The 21,376-nt window shown below is 47.5% G+C and overlaps 1 protein-coding gene across 2 annotated transcripts in view; it reads left to right on the top strand.

Moving 5' to 3' along the window:
* Nucleotides 1-21,376, top strand: part of LOC147748802 (E3 ubiquitin-protein ligase DTX3L-like) — a 126,604-nt gene that overhangs the window by 70,902 nt on the left and 34,326 nt on the right. For both annotated transcript variants that reach the window (XM_086963893.1, XM_086963894.1), the window contains exons 3-4: nt 10,531-10,741; nt 19,249-19,568. In XM_086963893.1, the coding sequence (XP_086820019.1) occupies nt 10,531-10,741; nt 19,249-19,568 (531 nt within the window). The remainder of the gene's footprint in view (nt 1-10,530; nt 10,742-19,248; nt 19,569-21,376) is intronic.

The following is a 21,376-nucleotide window of genomic DNA, read 5'->3' as shown; positions in this document are numbered from 1 at the left end:
TTAGAAGACCTACCATGTTGTGTTCCACACACAGTATGATATTGACTCGACTCGTAGCAGTGGTTGACTAACAATGCATAAGCGAATTACAAATATAAAAAGTCTACAATAATAATTAGGTATCATTATCTTTGATACACTAGAGGGTTAAAAAAGTAATATTTTTATCTTCAGTTCAGCGAATCATACATCTCATAATATTAGAGAAATATTTGTCTTTCCATGCCTCTAAAAAAGGGCAGGTTGGTTGGTTGGCCCAACGACAGCAAGACTCCGGACTCCAAATACAAGTTATAACTCACTGAAGCAGACCCGAGTACCAAATATAGTGATTTTAAATACTAATCATAATGTAAGAAAATGTTTTCTGTAGGAAATTGGGCGTATCTTCAAAGTGAAGTTGCAAGTGAAGGAGTCTTTTTTTGTAGAAACCTTGTTCAACTTCGGGAAAGCCTCAATTTTTCTTCAACTTGTAAGACGTATAAGATGCATTTAACACGTCATTGTGCAGACATGCTGGATCCTTCGTTGCTGGGGTGTGTAACAGTATAAGTTTTTTTACAGTTGGGTTCCCTATAAAGAGCTTAAACCGGATATAAGTACATATTTGGTACGCTGATTATGGCAATTTCAGTTGGGGCATTCTAGTGCAGGGTGGCAATGCCAGCACTTGATAGGTGAGAGACAATAGTTGTAGGAGTTAGATGAAAGGATTGTAAAAATGTACCTTAAGTTAATATATACAGGCCATGGAAACTGCACAAATGATGACGTATTGAGGCAACTGACCAGTATTGCAGCAGGGTACTTCCTATTATTGTTCCAGTATTGCACAGTATACATTAGCCAATCCCATGCTATTAGCCACATTATTAGAGATCCATACCTAAAGCTCAGGCGAAACTTTTAAAGGACTAACTCAAAACACTATTTAATTAAGCTATGCCATACAAACTAAAACGTTCCCGGCGATGTTCTACACTCCCATTGTGGGGGAAATATACATAGATGACCAGGAGGAAGAGGATATTTAGGTTTGAAGGGATAACATCAATGCTACACACTATAAACCATGAGGCAAAGCCTACTAAAATATAATTGATGGCTGAATTACCGAAGTGCGAAATATACATTAAGGAAGGGGTAAAATCACCCAGGTAACCACCGTTCCGCATATAAACACGTATAAATGGTAACATTGAATAACGGAGGGTTTTTAACCAAGGGGATCCCAGAAACAGATAGACCACGAGAGCAAAGCTCGAGTCAGTTATGATGTCACTCAGAGCCCAAGATGAAAAACAATCCCGTTATTCACTGTGTACCCATCAGTAATTGTATGTTGTATATGCCATTTCCCCCTTCCACCCAAGAATTATCTGCCCTGACTTTCAACACCTATTCAGGGGCATAGGAGTAACAGGGGAGCCATCTGTATCATAGTTTCCTCTTCCAAATATAAAAAGACACTGGCCCCCTGCCACCCACCCCACACCACATTTAAATGCATTTTATACAGCATACTACATAGTACATATTTCATATCATATATTATTAATTATTAAAGGTGGATTAATAAAATACGATCTATGGGAGAATAATGACGAAGTATCCTCCTTGACATTACAGTGTGAACTAAACCACATATGAGTAATGCACATGTTCTATAGCACTCTGCCCCATTGGCCAAACTATTTTCAAGTTAAAAACATTTATGTTACATCATGACTTCTTGCTCGTTTTTAAGACAGAAACCTCCACAACAATGTATACTTGGAATAAGATCCTGACCTTAAAGCATACCTCTTTTCCATTCCCTCAACCCTGAGCATTTTATTTAACCACTTTGGAATGATGGGGTAGATTCCGTTCGCCAATTATGCAATATTAAAGACCTGGCAGCTAGTGTAATAATACATAGCCATTACGCCTGTAGAGGACCAGTGCATATATCTGGAGAGTATTCTAGAGCAGCGGCCTGTGCATCCAGAACTGTCCCTGGTTCCAGATAGACCCAAGCCTGCTCCTTGAAGCTCAGGAGCAAGCACTCCTCCATGAACATCTCTGGAAAGTGTGACTGAGGCCTTTAAGAATTAAAGCTTCAGACTGGGGAAGTAACTCTCCCAATCTTTGTTTCATTTAAGCAATCTTAAGCATTTGTTCCTGCAGAATAAGAGATTCTGCAAGCGCGAGACAGAACTTGCAAACGAATCTCTTTCTTAAAAAGCAACTAAAGTCTTGGCAAAGTTCAAATGAGATCCTGCATGCTGAACTACAAGTATCAGATGTTTGCCATGAATATCCCTTCATTTCCTGTTATGCTCGGGTGCTGAAACAGAAAGGATTCTGACGGTGAGGCTCCGGTAAACACATTGTGTCAGAGTAGGGTGGGGTATTTGTCACAAATGGTAAATACCATGACACCAGGATAAGGTATTTATCACGTGTAGTAAATACCTCAGATTACGAGTTTTTAGGTTTAAAGCATTTTTATTAAGACAAAACATAGGAGGTAAGGAAACATGGGGAGTAGGGTTACAAACAGTCAAGTGATGAGCTGAGCATAGATCTACGAGTGCGGTGGTGGACAAAGCTACTACAAAGGAAAGAAAACCAATGGCAAAATGATAAAAGCTGAGTACAGTCGACACCATTCAGCAGACTAGAAAAGGAAGAGCAACAATGCAATAAACCAACCCCACCAACCCCCAGAACCCCTCCCTCCAAAACCCCAACTCGCCCCAACCCCCACCCACCTCCCCCCCGTCCAATGCTCGGCTATAACCCAACCTGCCCGCCCGCCACACCCCCCTCCCCGTGAGCCCAGATCAAGTGTCCCCTTAGTCAGGTGAAAGTACCGGTGGCGTTGATCTCAGAAGTCTGAGGTACCTCGGGCAGGTGAGTTCCCTGAATTCTGTAGTTAAAAGCGCGTGGAAAGGTTGCCATAGCTCATCAAATTGGGCCACGTCCCCCGCCACCATAAGCGATAGTTTCTCCATACCCAGCACATGCCAAAGCCTGTGCAGCCAACCTGTGATGGAGGGGACCGTGGCGGTACGCCAGTGGATCAAAATGTTCTGAATCGTTGAGCCCAGCGCTATCGCAATTTGCCTGCCCCTGCGGGACTTCAGCGGGTACATCAGGCCGTTCGGGAGGCCCAGCAATACATACGCCGGGAAGCGTGGCAATTCAGTTTCAAAATGAACATCAATTTCATCAAGAACCTCCTTCCAGTAAGCCTCCAACAAGGGACAGTCCCAAAGTATATGTGTAAGGGTCCCCACCCGACCACAACCCCTCCAGCACTCCTTCTCGATATGCCTATTCATCTCGTGTAGCCTCTCCGGGGTATAGTACCAGTACGTGGACACTTTGGTGAGTGTTTCTGTGAGACCTGTGTGATATGCAGAGTGTCTCGCTCGGTGCGCAATTTGTTCCCATTCTTTATGACTAAGTGTCCGTCCTAGTTCCTTATTCCAGCGCTCCCTGCCCGGGTTATAGAAATGAAACGGAGGGGGCTGCAGGAACTTGTAAAGATCGGTGATTAGCTTGGCGTCAGAGGCGCGGGTCACCAACCACCGCTTGTATGGCGTTATCTGGCGGTCAGCAGAGCCCCGCACCTGAGATTGAAGCGCCCAATGCCTAACCTGCATATATCGCAACCTATCTGACTCAGGCAACTGGAACTCCTGTTGCAATTGCTGAAAGGGGACCACCCCCTCCGGTCCATAAATCTGGAAGAGCGCTCGGCAGCCCGCCGCCTTCCAGTGGGAGAAAGCGCCTGGTTCCATCCCGGGGGAGAAATCAGGGTTGTCCGCTATCGGCGTGAAAGGCGAAGGGAACGTGGTGAGTTTGCGAACCTCATTAACTGCGTCCCATACCCTCAAGGGGACTCGCGTGACGAAAGCAGCGTAGAGGTTGGGGGGCGGTGAATCCGGCGCAAGAATGGAACCTCCTGGAGGGTGCGTCCCGCCACCGCCTGGTCTTGAAAGAGCCAGTGTTTGTCGGACTCCCACCTGCTCCACTCTACAAGGTAACGCAACTGCGCCGCCTGGAAGTATTTCCGGAGGTCCGGGATACCAAGGCCCCCCGCCTCCGGGGCCAGCGTGGAAAGAACCCTCTTCATCCTCGGCTTGCGGCCTTGCCAGACGAAGCGTGCGATGTCGGCCTGTGTCTGTCTAATCCAGCCCACAGGAGGCTGGAGCGGCAAGGCCCGAAAGAGATATACGATCTGGGGCAGGACCGTCATCTTGACCGCCGCAATTCTGCCGAGCCAGGACAGCAAGCTTTTACTCCAGCGGCCCAGCTCTTCCCTGATCTTCCTACTAAGAGAGGCATAGTTGGCCGTTACCATCGCTGGCAACGTGGGCGCTAGCAGAATCCCCAGGTACGGCACCAGGGAAGATGACCACTGCATGGGGAAGAGCCGCTGCAGATCTTGTCTAGTATCCGCGGCCAGGGACACATCCACAGCCACCGACTTGGCCATGTTCATCTTAAAACCAGCCACTCTCGAAAAAGCGTCTAGTTCCTGAATACAAGCGGGGAGGGCCCGTCTAGGATCATCCAAGGTCAACAGGACGTCGTCTGCGTAAAAACTGACCTTGTGGACATACTGCCCCATCCTGATCCCAATCGCATCCGGGTTTTGGCGAATTCTCTGGGCGAAACGGCTCCATGTAGAGAGCAAAGAGGAGCGGGGAAAGCGGGCATCCCTGCCTGGTGCCCCGTTCGATCGCAAAACTGCGGGAGCTGCACCCATTAACTCTCACCGTCGCTGAAGGGTACTTGTAGCAATTGAAGACCATCGAACAGAATTTGTCTCCAACGCCCAGTTTCCGGAGCACCTGCTCTAGATAAGGCCAGTGAACCCGGTCGAATGCCTTCTCGGCATCCACCGCTAACAACATCCTTTCACCCGGGATCCGCGAAGCTTTCTCCAAAATGTGTGCTACTCTCTTAGTGTTATCGACGGTTTGTCTGCCAGGCACAAAGCCAGCTTGATCAGCCTCAACCAGACCCGGCAGATGCAGGGCCAGCCTAGATGCTAGAATCCCTGTATACAGCTTAGGGTCGACATTCAGGAGCGAGATAGGCCTGTATGAGCCGCAGAGGGCCCGGTCTTTCCCAGGTTTCGGGATCACTGAGACCGTTGCCCTTAACAGGTCCGGTGGGATGGCTCCCGGCTCGGAAAAGGAGTTAAACAAGCGGGTGAGAATAGGGGCCACGACCGGGCAAAAAGTTTTATAAAACAAGGCCGTGTAACCGTCCGGGCCCGAAGCTTTCCCGTGTTTAAGCTTGGCTATCGCTGATATCACTTCCTCCACGTGGATGTTACGTTCGAGGTGTTCCGCCTGTGCAGGGTCCAGCGCCGGAAGGGCTACTGACTCCAAATATTCTGCGGCATCCTGTGACGAGGGGGGTTCCCCTGCGTAGAGCGCTTCATAAAAACTACAGAACGTTTCTGCCACCGCGGCGTCATCAGAGACCGCCACCCCGTCCGCGCCGAGCAGTTCCTTCACCACGTTACGTTGGTGCGCGATACGGAGCCTATTTGCCAAGAGTTTGCCACACCTATCCCCACCCGTGTAAAACGCATGTTTTAGACGCAGCGCCGCATATTCTGCCCTATCCATGTCCAATGCCGAAAGGAGCTTCCTGGCAGCCTTCAACTGCCTCCACACCCTAGGAGCTCCGGTACGGCGATGGACCTGTTCCAATTCCCGGACCTGGGAAGTCAGCTCCTCCCTCTTGCGCTGTCTCTCCCTGTTTTCAGCTGAGGAGATGGAAATGAACTCCCCCCTAATAACCGCCTTCAGCGCCGCCCACTGTGTCGCTGGCGAGGTGTCCGAGTTTGCATTATGTGCTGGTAGTCCCGAATCGCTTCCTCAATATGCTTCACCACCGGTTTTTTGTGCAGGAGGGTGTCTCTAAGGCGCCACACCCCCCGAGAAGGGGAGGCCGTCGGCAGCGCAAAGACGCCCACAACCGGCGCATGATCAGACAGCGACAGGACCCCAATGTCCGCCGCCGTAGCAGCAGCACACATCGGTCCACTAACCAATAAGTAGTCCAACCGTGCGTAGGTCCGGTGCGCATGTGAATAATAGGAATAGTCCCTATCCGTAGGGTGGAGCGTGCGCCAAAGATCATGCAGATCCATGTCAGTGATTCGAGCCTTCCCAGCCTGTGAAAGTTCCCCAGTCTGCGGGTATCGCTGCGCCGACCTATCGAGTGTAGAATCAAAAACTATATTCAAATCGCCCCCTAGAATGACATGTCGATCAGGAGAGGCAGTAACGTCCACCAGCACCGAGTCCAGAAAGCGCTCTTGGTGGTCATTTGGGCTATATACTGAGCCAATAGTGAACGTTGTGTTCCCCAGCCGGAGGCGGTACGCCAATAGCCTCCCCTTCTGTTCCGCAAATTTGTACAACACCTCCCCCCTGAAGGAACTCGCTAGTAGAATGGCCACCCCCGCAGTCTTAGAAGCAGCAGAGGAGAAAAACTGAGTTGGGAATTTAGTAGAGCGCATCCTGTGACAATCCCGTGATAGCAAATGGGTTTCCTGCAGGAGGCACACATCCGCCTTTGTCCCCTCCAGCAGAGACAGGATCGCCCTACGCTTCACAGGGTTATTCAGACCCTTAACATTAAGGGTCACTACCTTCAGTGACGACATACCCCCAGGGGACCGAGAGCGCTAAGCCGCGGGCAGTCAATGAGCGGGGGGGGGGGGCACAGGACAGCCGCGCAGGGCAAGCAAAATAGAACCAAGCAATCACATTGGAGACATTGGACGGTACCCCTGCAACCCCCAAACAAACCCCCAACCCCAACCAAAACAGACCCATGGCAACTAGCCAATTCCCCACCCACGCTTAAACAACCCATTGTCCCAGTCATGTCCCAAAACGGACAAATCTGTGGAAAGTACAAAAAGTGGACGTCCGGCCACTCGTTCTCCCCGTCTCTCCCCCGACCCTCCCTCCAACCCCCAAACCTGGCATTGAAGAAGCTATGTCCATCTCCCCCCGGAGTGGGTCTACGCCGTCATGGCGACACCGTTCGTGGCGGCCGAGTCCCTGGCCGCTTCTCTCAAGGCGCTGGCCATGTCCGCCCTGATAGTGGGTGAGTCCGGTCGTCCAGCGCTCGCCGTCGATCTCCTCCTCGCCGACTGCCGTCGTCCTCTCCGATCAGAGCGCCTCCAACCTGGTGTCGTGTCGCCCTCTTCCGCTGCCGTGAGACCTAGGACACCACAGACATCCTGTAAGGAACGCAGCTGGTGTAGAACTCCATTCCAGCGGAATATCAGGCGAAAGGGGTGCCCCCATGAGTACGGCGTCTCATTCTCTCGCAGGAAATCCGTTGCGATTTTGAAGGACCTGCGCTTCTGTAGGGTGATAGCAGACAGGTCCTGAAACAGCGCCACAGGCCGTTCGCGGAAGGTCAATGGCTGTTTCCTGCGGGCTTCAGCCATGATGCGTTCCTTCACCGGGAAATCCGGGAGGTAGGCCAAGATATCCGGTGGAGGTGCTGTCGCCTGTCGCTGTCGACCGACTCTGTGGGCCCTGTCGATGCGGATCGGGAAGTCCGCGGGCTCTCCTAGGATCTCCCTGAACAAGTCTTTCACGTAGCCCGTCAAGTCTGTCCCTTCATCCGCGGACTGCACACCTCGGACCCGAATGTTATTCCTTCTCAACCTGTTCTCCAGGTCCTCATTGTGTGCCTGGAGTTCGACATGTTGCTCTCTGAGACGGAGAACATCTTGCTGCAGATGGACAATCTCATCGTCCCACCGTTGAGCCGCTGCCTCCACCGTCTCCATCCGCTCTCCCAGGCCCTCCACCTCTCTACGGACCTCTCGCACCTCGCTGGCCACCTCCTGCTTCAGCGTCTGAAAGTCGGCCTTGAGCGAACTGAACAGTTCCTCCATGAAGGACCTCGTGACGGGGGGCTCACTCCCGGCCGTGTCCGCTACGGCTCTAGATGAGTTTGGGGACGGTTGCGCCCTGTCTCGTTGTTGCTGGGCTCTGCTGAGCATGTCCGGCAGGGTGCGATCCCCCTTCCTCGATCCTCTGTTCCCCGATATTCGTGCCCTGTAGGCTGCCGCACTCCACACAACCAGTTATGGGACCCTAGGCCACTAGCAGCAGGTATCGGCGTCGATGAGTCTCCAACGGCAGAGCGCCGCCGGGGCTAACGCCCGCCGAAGTAGGGACACCAAGGGTCTAGCTCCACCGAGGACAAAAGGGCGGGCCAGGCCTGTCGCAGAGGGCAACTCTCATCCCAACCAGAGTTCGAACGTTGGCCACCACAGGGGGGACCCAGACCGCAGCTTCCCTCCGGGAGAAAGAGCTATGCAGGGCTTTGTAGGGCCAGGGGCGTAGGAGCTGTACCCAGGCGACACTGTCGAAGGGCTTCGTCACCGTCGTCGTGAAGACAAGATGGCGGACGGGCGTTGCCGGGCAGACCAGTCGAGCCCGGTGGCGCCGTCAAGGCCACACCAAGAGTCAATTTCACTGGATGAGTCTCTTCCAGGGCCGACGAGCCAAATAAGGGAAATAGTTGACCCAGCCCCAGATCCCGAGCACTGTCATAAAGTGGTGATGGGGCCGGGGCCCACACAATGTAGGAAGCCACCGCTGCCAAGCCAAATGCCTCCACGATCAAACAATAGGCTTCTCCCTTCTCGACAGCTCACAGTAGATATCCATCCAGCGTACCACACGGGGCACAATCTGATGCGAGTATGCAAGCAAACTCCGCGCCAGGCCACCGGACATCAGCATCAAGGTCCTCTCGAGTAGCACGGCCAGCGCTCCGCTTTGCTCTGCCTCCGTGGCGTTCCGCAGTTAGGTTATCGGTCTCTAAGCGTGCCTCCGCCGGAACGATCGGGACCAAAGTTGCACCAAAATGTGCCCCAGGGTCTCCGCCACCTTTCCCTCGGCCGCCAAGCTTCAGCGGGGGGAGAGAAGCTGACGAAAAAGGGCTTGGGCTCAGTCGGGCCGGAGGAGCTGCGGGAAGAAGCGTCCGCTCACCCCGCCATCTTGGCCACGGAGACCGATTACGAGTTTTTAAAAGTAAAATGAAGCATAACATGTGGGATCGCGTGTTTTTTAACAACTGTGCGGGTATGATAATAATTATGCAACTGGTAATTCTGGTCCCAGTGCAAACTCGTGTCTGCATAGGTATCTAAATGGAGCACTTGAGGGCCAAAGTCTTCCCTGGGATGTGGGGGTCATGATGCACTTGCCTGTAGCCCCAGCAGCAGCTAACTGCACGAGTGTGGCCATAACTGCAGCACCGGCTGTCCTAGAGGTTGAGAAACTTACATTCACATTAAAAGACAGTGATCCTGGGCACTATTTCCTCATTACTTTGTTTTCTTTTCAAAGGGGACTTCCTCAGCAAATGTCTGAGCTTTTAAAAAGAAAAAAACACATAAGAATTTACCTCCTGTTACATTTATAGGACCAATTTGTGTAATAAAAATGTGCTCTTCAAATAGGCAGAGCTATTCTAGTGTTTATGAATTCAAAGAAGATGCACTTAAGGGAGAAATAGTAGATCCATCTTCACAACAACTTTTCAGACTTTTGTATTCAAGTCAAGCCAGCGCCCACATCTGACTTTGGATAACTTATAAAAATATTGTGTGTATGTATCTACACCTGCCTATATATACCTTGGTGATATACTAGATGCAAGATTTTTGTAGATCAGTTTTGTTGACATCACTATAGTAACCTACAACCAGGAGGCACTACTGTACCCTTCTGCTCAGTTCACATCAGTTTAGTGATGGGCTTCCTTATAGTCCCCCTTGTTCGCTGTGTATCCTAAGCTCTCTTTAAAAGGAATCATCCTACAACAAAATTCCCTCTTCCTTTTCATATGGGAAAGGGATGGATCAGTGTCTGCCGAGTAGTATGGAACCAGTGTTCCTTACTGCGCTGAAATGGTCAGGTGACTGGTCTCCCAAGCAGTGATGCACTGGATCAGGAGTTATGCGGTGTACATAAGAGGGTCCTCATTCCATCGTGTAGTGCTTGCGTGATTGGGTGTCTATATGTTGTACAGTTTGAGGGCCTCTACAGTGTAATGCAGTGATGAGGTGACTGCATGGTGCAAAGTCCAGGGTTCCCCATGAAGTCCTGCTGTGCTGCAGTGATGGGGTGGCTGCTTGTGGCACACTGGGGGCTCTTCACTCCTCCATGCAGTGGTTGGCCTACTGTGCAGTGTACAATAGAATGTCCTCACTGTGATATGCAATGCTGCTGTGGGTGTATAATTGCGCGGGACACAATAGAGGATATTTATACTTAAAGTATGCAAACAATACCTTTTAATAATACATATTTAAATTTTATATTAAAGAAATAAAAACATACTAGAAATGCGTGTTAGTGAAATCAACCTTGGCCAAGAGAAAGAGCAACAGTGCAAAGGTATCTTGTAGATGAGCGAGATGATGCTGAGGTGAAGGTGTGTATCTGATTCCTGTTCTCTTGTCTCCACCTCCAGGACATGGATATCGACCAGAGTACACCCCACCCTGCATGCCCCAAGTTGCACCATCTCGTGGTTCGAGGTCTCGCAGCTACGGATAGTTCCAACCTTAAACTGCAAAAGACTATTGGAAGTTTCTGCAACGTGCTCCAGCTAGGAGAGGTAGAGATGGTATCGAAGGGGGTGCAGCCGGGCTGCCTGCAGCTGGAGTTTACCTGCAGGGGAGGTAAAGATGTTAATATACCATCTGATACCAAGAGTTCACTAAGACATCTATAATTTTCTTCATCTCATCTTTGGAGCTCCACAATCTTCCACTGAGACCAGATCTCAACTAATCAGCCTTAAATTTATTCCACACCTTTAACGATCACCAACTCGATCACATGCAGTTTAAAGCACAAAACAACATACACTTCCACTTAATTTAACCCCATATCCTTCAGCCCGATTACCATCCAACAGACCTCATCCACAAAACACCATCTACTTCCAATCCTACCATACAACAACGTTCTCCAGTTGACTCTCCAGGTGTGTCGCGCTACAAGGGGTTTGCTGCATTGGTCCCGGACTTTGTTTTCTTTACTTTTTGCTTCAGACCCCACGCCTTGCGGCCCCCGCTCCCGGGTGCCGCTCGCCATCCAGGGAGTCCTGGTGTCTGCTGCTCGCAAGACCTACGAAAAAGAGAACGAGGGAAACCCTACTCACAACGGAACCAGGGTAATGCGTTTATCCAGAAAACAATGGTTCCGGTGGCATATTACTTATGATACTCAGTCAATATAACAAGCTCAATAGCAATTCAATCATTAGAGGGAGGGTGGCAAAAAGAAAAACACAGTTGTACCAGTTTAAAAAGTTTTTTTGTATTTCAAACAAAACAGATAGTACTGCAATTTTAACTGCGACATACACATAATATATCAAAGTGCAATGTGTCCCAAGTGATATTGTGAGCGAAACAAAAACGTGTAAAATTAAGTGAGCTATACAGGTTTCAGCTGTGAATATTTACAAGGGAGGAAACTTGACCAAAGGCAATCGTTTTAACCAATTATTAAACAGAGGCTATCTCCAGGCAGTGGGGGACATCTAGAAAGAAAATAGTACCTCCCTTTGTTTACTTCTCGACAGTGCCCGGCTGAGGTTCACTGTAAGTAAATTTACTTAACTTCTTCACGCATGGGTTACATTCTGGAAAACACCCCATTGCAAGGTACTTTTTCCATCCTCTTCCCGTGAATACATAATATTCATGGCGACTACACATAAAATTACAATTTCACACTTTTTTCTTTCTAGATTGTCCCCCACTGCCTAGTCCTGACGAGACCCCCACCCTAAGGGTCGAAACGCCGTTGACGCATTAGGAAACGAACCAGACTAATACAGTGTCTATGATTGGAGATAGCCGCTGTTTAATAATTGGTTAAAATGATTGCCTTTGGTCAAGTTTCCTCCCTTGTAAATATTCACAGCTGAAACCTGTATAGCTCACTTAATTTTACACGTTTTTGTTTCGCTCACAATATCACTTGGCACACATTGCACTTTGATATATTATGTGTATGTCGCAGTTGAAATTGCAGTACTATCTGTTTTGTTTGAAATACAAAAAAACTTTTAAAACTGGTACAACTGTGTTTCTTTCTTTTTGCCACCCTCCCTCTAATGATTGAATTACTATTGAGCTTGTTGTATTGACTGAGTATCATATAAGTAATATGCCACAGGAACCATTGTTTTCTGGATAATCTCACAAGACCTAAGCCTAATACCAACGAGGCCCGTAGCGGGACTGCGAGGACCAGCGGGCAGTGCGTCTAACTTGCCACAGCTGGTCATCTTCCCGCCTCCTCCCTGAGCATTCAAATCGGGGGCTGGACTCTGCTTCCCTGTGTATCGCGCTGCAAGGGGTGTGTTCCCTCTTCTATAAAGCTACACCCCCATATCCGGCCCACAAGACGCACGCGAACGCGCCCGGGTGAAGCCCGGGCCAAGGGCGGGCCCGTTTCTGCCCGGTCAGGACCGGACCGGGCCCCCCCCTCTTGATTCAGGCATTGTAAACCTATTACTAACTTTGTGAACCATGTCTGGGCGCGAACTGAGGAGCAAGTCATTGATTGTTGGAGGTTCAATTGTGGGAGGTATGGAAACATTTTTAATTAGATCTAACTCCCTAATTGAAACTGAAATCTCTGTCTTGGAAAAACGTTTGTCACAGGAAATCACAGTAAATAAAAGATCCTCCCTGGGAGCAATTGCTAATACCAAAACGCCAGATAGGAATCTGGATACCGCCATTACAGTGCCTTGTATAGCAGAGCAAGGCATTACTTCTGGAGTGGAGGAGCATGATTCGCAGGACTTGGACATTCTAGTTAATGAAATCTTGCCCGAAATTTTTTTTATCCTTGATAATCCTGTAATTACACCCTCTGACCCCGGGGACATCATTAATAGCACCCTGCCTCAAGGGTCCAAAGAAGGGGCTATCCCTAAAAGGAAACGGGTTTATAACAAGATAGATGGGAGTAAAGCTAAAATAGCAAAGCGACAGAGCGATAGCAATTCATCAGCTAGGCCAACGGTGGGGCTAAAAGAATCTGCGAATGGGTTGGTTGATTTAACTATGCCCCCTCCTGTTATCCATTTGCGGACCCAGCCCGGCAACGATTTGTCCATTGAAAGCCTGGGAGTGCTATTTAAATCTATTTTATTCCCCTTAGAAGCTAAAATGGAACAAATTGAACTTAGATTGGCAAATATTGAGAAAGCTACATCTGCTTTATTAGCAAACTCAAGTATGGCCAACAAGCCGGGCGTAGCCTTAATCCCTGCATGCCAGACTGGGGGGACATTATCCTCTGTAGATGGTGGAGCGCCCATTCCTAATTGTAGACCGCCTGGTCCACCAGGCTTTAATCCTGTACATCAGGCACCCCCTAAGCAGACTCCTGCCCCCTTGCCCAGTGGTAGTGTTAACCAGGGGAATGCTGATGATTGTTATCTTGCACCGCCGGCGTTAGTAAAAGAGTGTAGAATTAAAAGACCCCGACTACCAGACCTCCGACCTGAAGCTAATTGTTTTATGGTGGTTTTGGCGGGCGCTCCTGCTTTAGGAGAGGGGGAAGGAGAATCTTTTAGCTCGCTAAAAAATAAGGTTGTCAGATGGCTAAACTGGAATAGACCCTTGCCGGGTCACTTATCTAGTGAAATTATTATGGTAAGAAGGTTGCCCTGGTTGGGTAAGACAGCTAAGACCATAAATGGGGACTGTATAACAGTCAATTTTAGAGACCCCCGAACTGTCAGCCATATTTGTGCTGGTTTTAATAGGTCATTTGACTCCACCATCCGAACACTGCCATTGTCCTTCTTTTTTCCCCCTAACTGCATGGCACGGATGATTGGACAAGGGTTGACCGTAGGGGAAGAAACAGAAGTTTTGACGGTAGATCAGCCCCTATGCCAACCCGCGTTCCCTTTTGCGATTATAATCGCTTTAGTTGTCTTGATGCAGTAGACTGACTACCGGCTGTTGCCCAGTTGTCACCCATGGGAGGAACCACAGATTTGAATAAAGAATTACTGGTGGGAAGTATTGACCTATCAGAGTGTGACCCTGTGGAGCATCTGCCAACGGCTGTAGTTCCACCGGGGACAAATTACCAGTTGGTCTCCATTACTCCCTTGTGTGATAACCTTGTGGATCACCCGCTAACGACTATAGTTCAATCAAGGACAAGCTGTGATAAACAATCCTATAGTTCAGAGGCCCTATCAAAAAAGGCACCCCCTTTCATGCCCACAGGGGAGTTTATAGGAGTGGAGGACGGCCATCATGGTACTGGGTATAAACTAGTGAGCTGGAATATTGCTGGTTGCCGAAAAAAGGAAGAGACTCTTGGTTGGAGGGAGTCTGTTATTAATTACGACATACTCTGCCTCCAAGAGACGTGGTCTACGGTAGAGATACATTTTGATGGATATGTGTCTTATAATTGTTTGGCGCAGGAATCAACCATGGGCAGGGCTAAAGGTGGGCTGGTGATTTTATTGTCTGTGAACTTTCCGGTTCGAGTTAAATCCCATACCATCATTGGATTCCATTCACAAGTGCTTTGGTTGCAGCAAAGTGGGGGTCGAAACATTCTGCTAATTAACCATTATAATAATGTGTTTGACTTCTCTTGCTCCACAGTAGTTAATGAACTCGAGACTGCAGTTGATAAAACTTGTAGGGCCAACCCTGTCCCTTTTGTTATAATTTGGGGGGGGGGGGATTTCAATATCTTTACGTGCCCCTTCTCCTTTATGAATGTCTGTGGTTATGATGGGGCTAGAGGGGAGGACTGGGCTCACTTTGTTCACACCCCATATGGAGAGTCTCTCAATATACTTATGCTTAAATTAGATCAGTTAATTCATCAGCCGGCAAATGATAGCGAGGGCAACCCTGCCCCTACCTTTGTAGGGAGGAACTCAGCCTCTGTCATTGACTATTTGTTGGTCTCTGTAAATATCAGCTTTCTCTGCGCTATCCTGGAAATTGTCGATTTGGCCCTTAGTGACCATAACGGCATTACTATGTTTACGTCAATTTGTGGGAGGAAGGCTCAAGCCGCTCGAAGGACTGTTGCCGAAATAATTCCCTGTAGACAGAACGGCATCAGGATTAAATGGTGCGGGGATAATTCAGAGAAGTTGCTGGCTAAAATCGTGGCAGCTAGTCTCCAGGAGTTGCAGCGCTGCCTAGATGTTAATACAGGCGCATTATGTATTCTTGCCGACTTTGAGAAATTAAATGAAATAATTAAAAGGACTTTAACTATCACCAAGGCCAGTAGTACTAGGGTGACTGTAGGCTGGTTCGACGGGGCCTGCACGAAGTCCTTACAGGAATTAAAGAAAGCCCTCTCAAGCTGTCCTAGGGATAGGGAAGTTATTAAATCTCTTAGGGCAACCTATAAAAACCATCTGAAATGCAGGAAGCAAGAGTTAAGGGAGGAAGCTTGGGACAATCTCTCGAAAGCGGCAGAGCTCCGGGACAGTAAGCTTTTCTGGAATACTGTAAATAGCCCTTTCCTTCAGAAAGAGGAATTCCCTGTATTATCTGCCCAGGTCAGTGAGGAAAGCTGGGTTTTGTACTTCACTTGTATTTTTAACCCGGGCGGGGAAGATTCCACATGTTCTAGGGCTGTAGTCCTCGGCCCAAATTTACCCCTTAATATTACAACACTAGAGGTAGATAATGCTATCCGAAATAGCAAGGGAGGGAAGGCCCCTGGACCTGACTGGGTGCCGGTCGACCTGTATAAAGCGGATTCATTGTTATGGGGCCCTCTTTTGACCCAGGTTTTTAATGCGGCAGTTAAGGAATGCACCCCATCAACATGGGGTGAGTCCATGATTATACCAATTTACAAGAAGGGAGACAGAGGCGAGGCTAAGAACTATCGCCCTATCTCCCTTCTAGACTCATCCCTGAAAATAATGAGCAGGGTGCTCTTGTTGCGACTGGAGGAGTGGGCAGAGGCTAATGGTATCCTTGCGGATTCCCAATTCGGGTTCCGCAAGGGCCTCGGTACCATCGAGCAGTGTATTAACTTAGATCTAATTATTGGTAAATACACTCGAGCCAAGCAGGGCTCGTTATTCCTCTGTTTTGCGGACCTCACCAGCGCATTTGATCTGGTGGACCATGCGCTATTGTGGACCAGATTATTAGATCTGGGCGCCCCTGCTGCAATTATTTATTTTTTGGCTAGATTGTACAGTAAGTTGTCGGCCCAGATTCGATTTGGCCAAGCGGGGGAATGTACCAATAACATCAAGGTCAAATCAGGTATTCGGCAAGGCTGTGTCCTTGCCCCACTCCTTTTCTCCCTTTTTATTAATGCCATGGATTCCGAGTTGAAATTGGTTAATGCTGATGCACCGCTTGTTGAGGGCCAAGCGATCCCCGTACTGCTCTACGCAGACGACACAGTCCTATTATCTAGAACACCTGTCGGTCTGCAGAGATTAATGGACAGTTTTTTTTTATTTTATCAAGGGGAGGAAACTCAAAATGAATAACTCGAAAACTTTTATCATGGCTTGTGGGAAGAAGGTAAGGAAGTTAAGATCATTCCAGTTTGAGGATCAAAAAATCGAAGTGGTGGACAAATTCTGTTATTTAGGCATTACTTTTAGTAGCAGTGGCACGTGGGCACAGGAGATACTTAATATTAAGGCTAAGATGGGCAAGGGTGCTTTTGGTGTTTTTAAATTTGCCTCTAAAATAGGAAGTTGTCGTATATATGACATGTTGTATGTATACCGACCTAGATGTGCTCCAGTGGCACTCTATGGTTCGGGTGTTTGGGGACACTGTCGCCATGGGGACTTGCAAGTGGCGGAAAATGACTTTTTAAAGAGGCTTCTTCTCCCAACCTCAGCCTCTAATGAGCTGGTTCATCAAGAAGTTGGGTTGGAATTTCTGACTGATCGAATAGGATTGAGACCACTATTGGCCTGGAGATCTATCTGGGCCAATGACGAAACTGGTTTCACTAGGAGAATCATTAACGACTGCCTCCGTTTGGATAAATACAGTCTGATCCCATGGCCTAAATACGTTATAACATCATATAGAGACATGTTTGATATGGATGTTTTTGCGGACCCAGCAAGTGCCACCGATATTTCAAAACAGGAGCTTAAACATGTCTATCTGGGGGTTAAAGCAAAATTGCGTAGTGAAGCCAGCTGCCTGTTTGTAACACATCAATTTTATCATTCTAATAACCTGGCATGCTGTGGCTTTTCGAAGTATTTAAAAGTGGTCACTAAGCAATCTCACCGGTTTGTCCTTACCAGACTAAGACTAGGTATTGTTCATAATCTGGTGGCTTTTCCCCTGACAAAAAAGCATATGTCAATCCCCTGTCCATGTGACGGGACTTCGAAGTAGAGCACTGTGCACTTTTTGCTTATTTGTCCTTTGTACCTGTATCTCCGTACTGCCTACCTTAAACCGTTTTTCAAAAAATACTCTGTGTCAACTGTTAAAACTGCCATGAGGTTTTTATTTGCACTTGATGTACCGGATGTGTGTTTTTTTACAGCAACATGTATTTTGAAATCCGTGTTCGCCGGGAAAAGTATGGACTTTACAAACCAACTGTGAATGTACCGTTTCCCGTAAAATTAGCTGCTATTGTCCACTCGTTACCTCTCTCTTCTTTGTGATTGTAATGAATTTTTTACTTTTAAAATTTTACAGTTGTTATGTAATATTGATGTATTTTCTTGTGTGCTTTTATGATTGTTTTTCAAATGATCGAATAAAGCTTTTTGGAATGACTCTCCAGCTCGAATTCAAAGCACCATCACCTTTCATCCAATCCCACAGCTCAAATTCAAAGCACCATCGGATTACCTCCGACCCCACTCCACTCCTTCCAGCTTCACAGCTCATCCACATGAAACCACAGCCCCTACAGCCGTCCTTGCAGCTTTCTATCATGCCCAAGAACTCATCCTCATGATGCCATAATTCTACTTCCAGCGCCACATCTCTACATCCCACCTAACAAAGCATCCCGCTAACAACCCTCCACGCAGCCACACAGCTTAACATCCGGCCCCATAGATCATTCACACTCCCACAATCCTCCAGCCAAGCACCACAACTGTTGTCTTGCCTCAAAAGTCATTTACATGATGCCCCAAGTTGGACCCATCATTAAAGCTTTGCACCCTACAACCCATGAACATAGAATTTGAAAGTTCTACCAATCCCATAATTCAACCTTATAAGACCATTATCCTCCATTTAACCAAACATTTTTCCAGTAGACCCTCACAACTCATTCACTGGATCCTGTAACACAACCACCCACTGCATACCAACTATACAAACTATAGCTTTGATTTAGCATCATCAACTCATTCTGCTAACTTGCATCTTAAACATTTAGCCATACACATAACACATCCACTTACTTTCACTCTTCTTCCATCACAAACGTACAACAGCGGGTTAATACCTCCATTTAATACATTCAACCAGCCCAGAGCCTTACATCAAGTGCAACACTTGAAATTACTTAACTAAAATACATCCACCTATCTTTCAACTCCTCCACTTAATTATAGCCCTCAAATAGCACCAAATGTCAGCCACCAAGTGCCAAAATGAATAGCTATGGCTATACAGATCATGAGTCGGACTCACTATTTGCCTGCCTATCTGCAGAAATTACCCAACCAGTCCCTTGATTAATTCACCCAAGCTTACAACCAACATAGCAACTAATTCATCAAGACCAAAAAAGTACTCACTCAAACTCTCAGCTAATCCATCACAGCTCACAACTCATCCAACTGAACTGAGCAACCGTCCACCAATTACATGCCATCCAGTCATAAACACCATTAACCCACGAAATCTCACAGCTCATCCATTTAATCCTGCCAGTCACCCCCCCCCCCCCCAAGTTTTCAATTTATCCATGCAAACCTATAATATAAACGCTCAGCCTACAGATTACAACACATCAATGATAAGTGTTTTAATCACTGAGCGTTTTAGCCGGTACACCACGCTTAATGAGGCGCCCACCTTATCAAGCCAAATATATGCATTATCGATTCCTCCTTATTGATCAGACCTCCATGAACCCCATAACCCTCTCTTTCCTGATTCTCTGTTTATGATCAATTTTTCATTTTGTTCACTAGCTGACACATGTGTAAAAAACATCACCTTAGAAATTGATGGAACGCGATATGAACCTGCTTTCAATAGAGAAAATGATCTTCAAGGTGCAAGAGCTGTTGACCCAATACAAAAGACTCAAGACAGTCAAGTCCAAGAACTCAAAGATGTTCCAATGCCTGCGAGCCAGGGGTCTCAGGGACCCGCTAGAGCCACTGAGTATGCAGCTCAAAGCCAGCTAAGTCACAGCTGGCCCTCAGCGGCAACCTCCACAGTTCAGGATTGGCAAATCCAAGGATGGTCCGGTGTCTCAGGGATCCAAAGTCTGGATCATAAACCCAAGGTAAGCTTTAAGTACTGTTGTCTGTTAAGCCTTCTGCTGTTGAATACGATAATGCGTTGGTATCTACTGGAAAGGCCAGAATCGAAGGGAAAATCCTTAGTCCCAATAGCTTTACAATTGACTGCTAACTCATGGTCAGAGCTGCAATCAACGACTTGCATTGAAGCCCAGAACCTCTGAGCCTATTTTAAAAGCCAAAATCAGTTGTCATTACTGTGATACAGTGGTTGCAGCCAATAGGGTGAGAACAGTGGCTGCAGCCAAAGTGAATGATCTGTAACTTGGGCTTGATTCACAAACCCGTTTGCGCATGTGTGTCAAATGTATGTGCTCAGCTGCCTAGATTTATGAGTGTAAAATCACATTGCACCAGTGGTTACATTTCACATGAGAATACACAGCACGTCTGGGTAGGAATATATAGGTGAACAACACATTTTTGGGTATTTACAATCCGCTTTGGGAAGATTTCCACCCAAAATATGCTTCTAAATTTACTCTTGTCAAGAGTGTGAATAAATACGTGCTCCAAGAGTAGAAGTGGAGAGAATCCACTGAAACTAGTAGGACAAAAGGGAAAGAGGATTTTCAGCAGGGGAAAAACAAAAAAATGCAAAAATGTTTTTCGTTGTCATGTGCGGTGGTGCATCACGTGCATTAACACATGCGTAAATGGTAACGCTTGTACGTGACATGAAATTCACAACAAATTCTATGTCAACTTCTGGGAATTTGTAACTGTTGGGGATTCCCATGAGAAGTTGTAGAATCCTTTGTGAATATCCTAGTAGCTGGAAAATAACTCCAAACATAGAAGAGAAACTAAGGAAGCAAATTTCCCAGTACCTTTTTTGAATCAGGTCCTAAGTGCTTAGATGCCAGCACCAAATACCCACAGAAGGGCTTCCTGACCCATTGACTGCTGAACGCTTCCATTGATTCTTATTACAACACATGCCTAATCTTCTTAGCCAAGACCATATGTTTTTGAGGTTCTTCAGTTTCACGTCAAATACAAGTAACGAATAACACAAACAGGAGAGGAACTGTATGTGTCACATAATGCATTGTTTTACTCAAGCTCTCAATGTTCAGTGTTTGTTGTGATGTATTTCGGGTGGAGGAAAGTGGAAAAATAGAGTGAGTACTTTGTGTATAGATTGGTTTCAATGCAACACGTATGCTGAGCGAAGGATGCAGATGGTGAAAAAAGTAATCTAAGATGGAGAGGAGTGGGTGCTCTAATGCATTGTGGGCATCAGGTTGACATTGGGGTCACACTGAAAGACAAAACAAGCGTTGACTTAACCCAGTAGGTTGCACCTTTGGGACCTATTGGCTTTGCCAATGCCAAGGCATACCCAAAAGAGCGAAAAAGGCACCATGACTCAATCTCTACTGGCAAGCACTTCATTATTTTACCATGTACGTGCTTCACAATGCATGCGCACACCTACAAAATGTCACAGGTGCCTAATATATTCATACATATACACACACACCCGATCCGAGAAGTAGTGAGAACGCGGCGTTTCTATGTAGAGGGTCTCGCAACAATCCGCCGCATATGCCTGTAAACAGTATACAGGTAAAATAAACACCAGGGTTGTCAAGTACTGCCAGTGGAGGTGGGAAACAGCACGAGGTAGATTAGCTCCGGGCGGGAGGAGAAGCACCTGAGGGAGAAAGCATGGAGCCTGAGTGAAGGGGGAGGTTTGTGGGAAGAAGCACACAAGAGAGGCAGCAACACGAAGCGCAGGTGTGGTGGATATTTATTTTGGTGGGGGGAGATAGAAGCCCACGAGGGA

The sequence above is a fragment of the Lissotriton vulgaris genome, chromosome 1_1, assembly GCF_964263255.1.
Source record: "Lissotriton vulgaris chromosome 1_1, aLisVul1.2, whole genome shotgun sequence".
Lineage (NCBI taxonomy): Eukaryota > Metazoa > Chordata > Amphibia > Caudata > Salamandridae > Lissotriton > Lissotriton vulgaris.
This window is presented reverse-complemented; position numbering and strand designations above follow the sequence as displayed.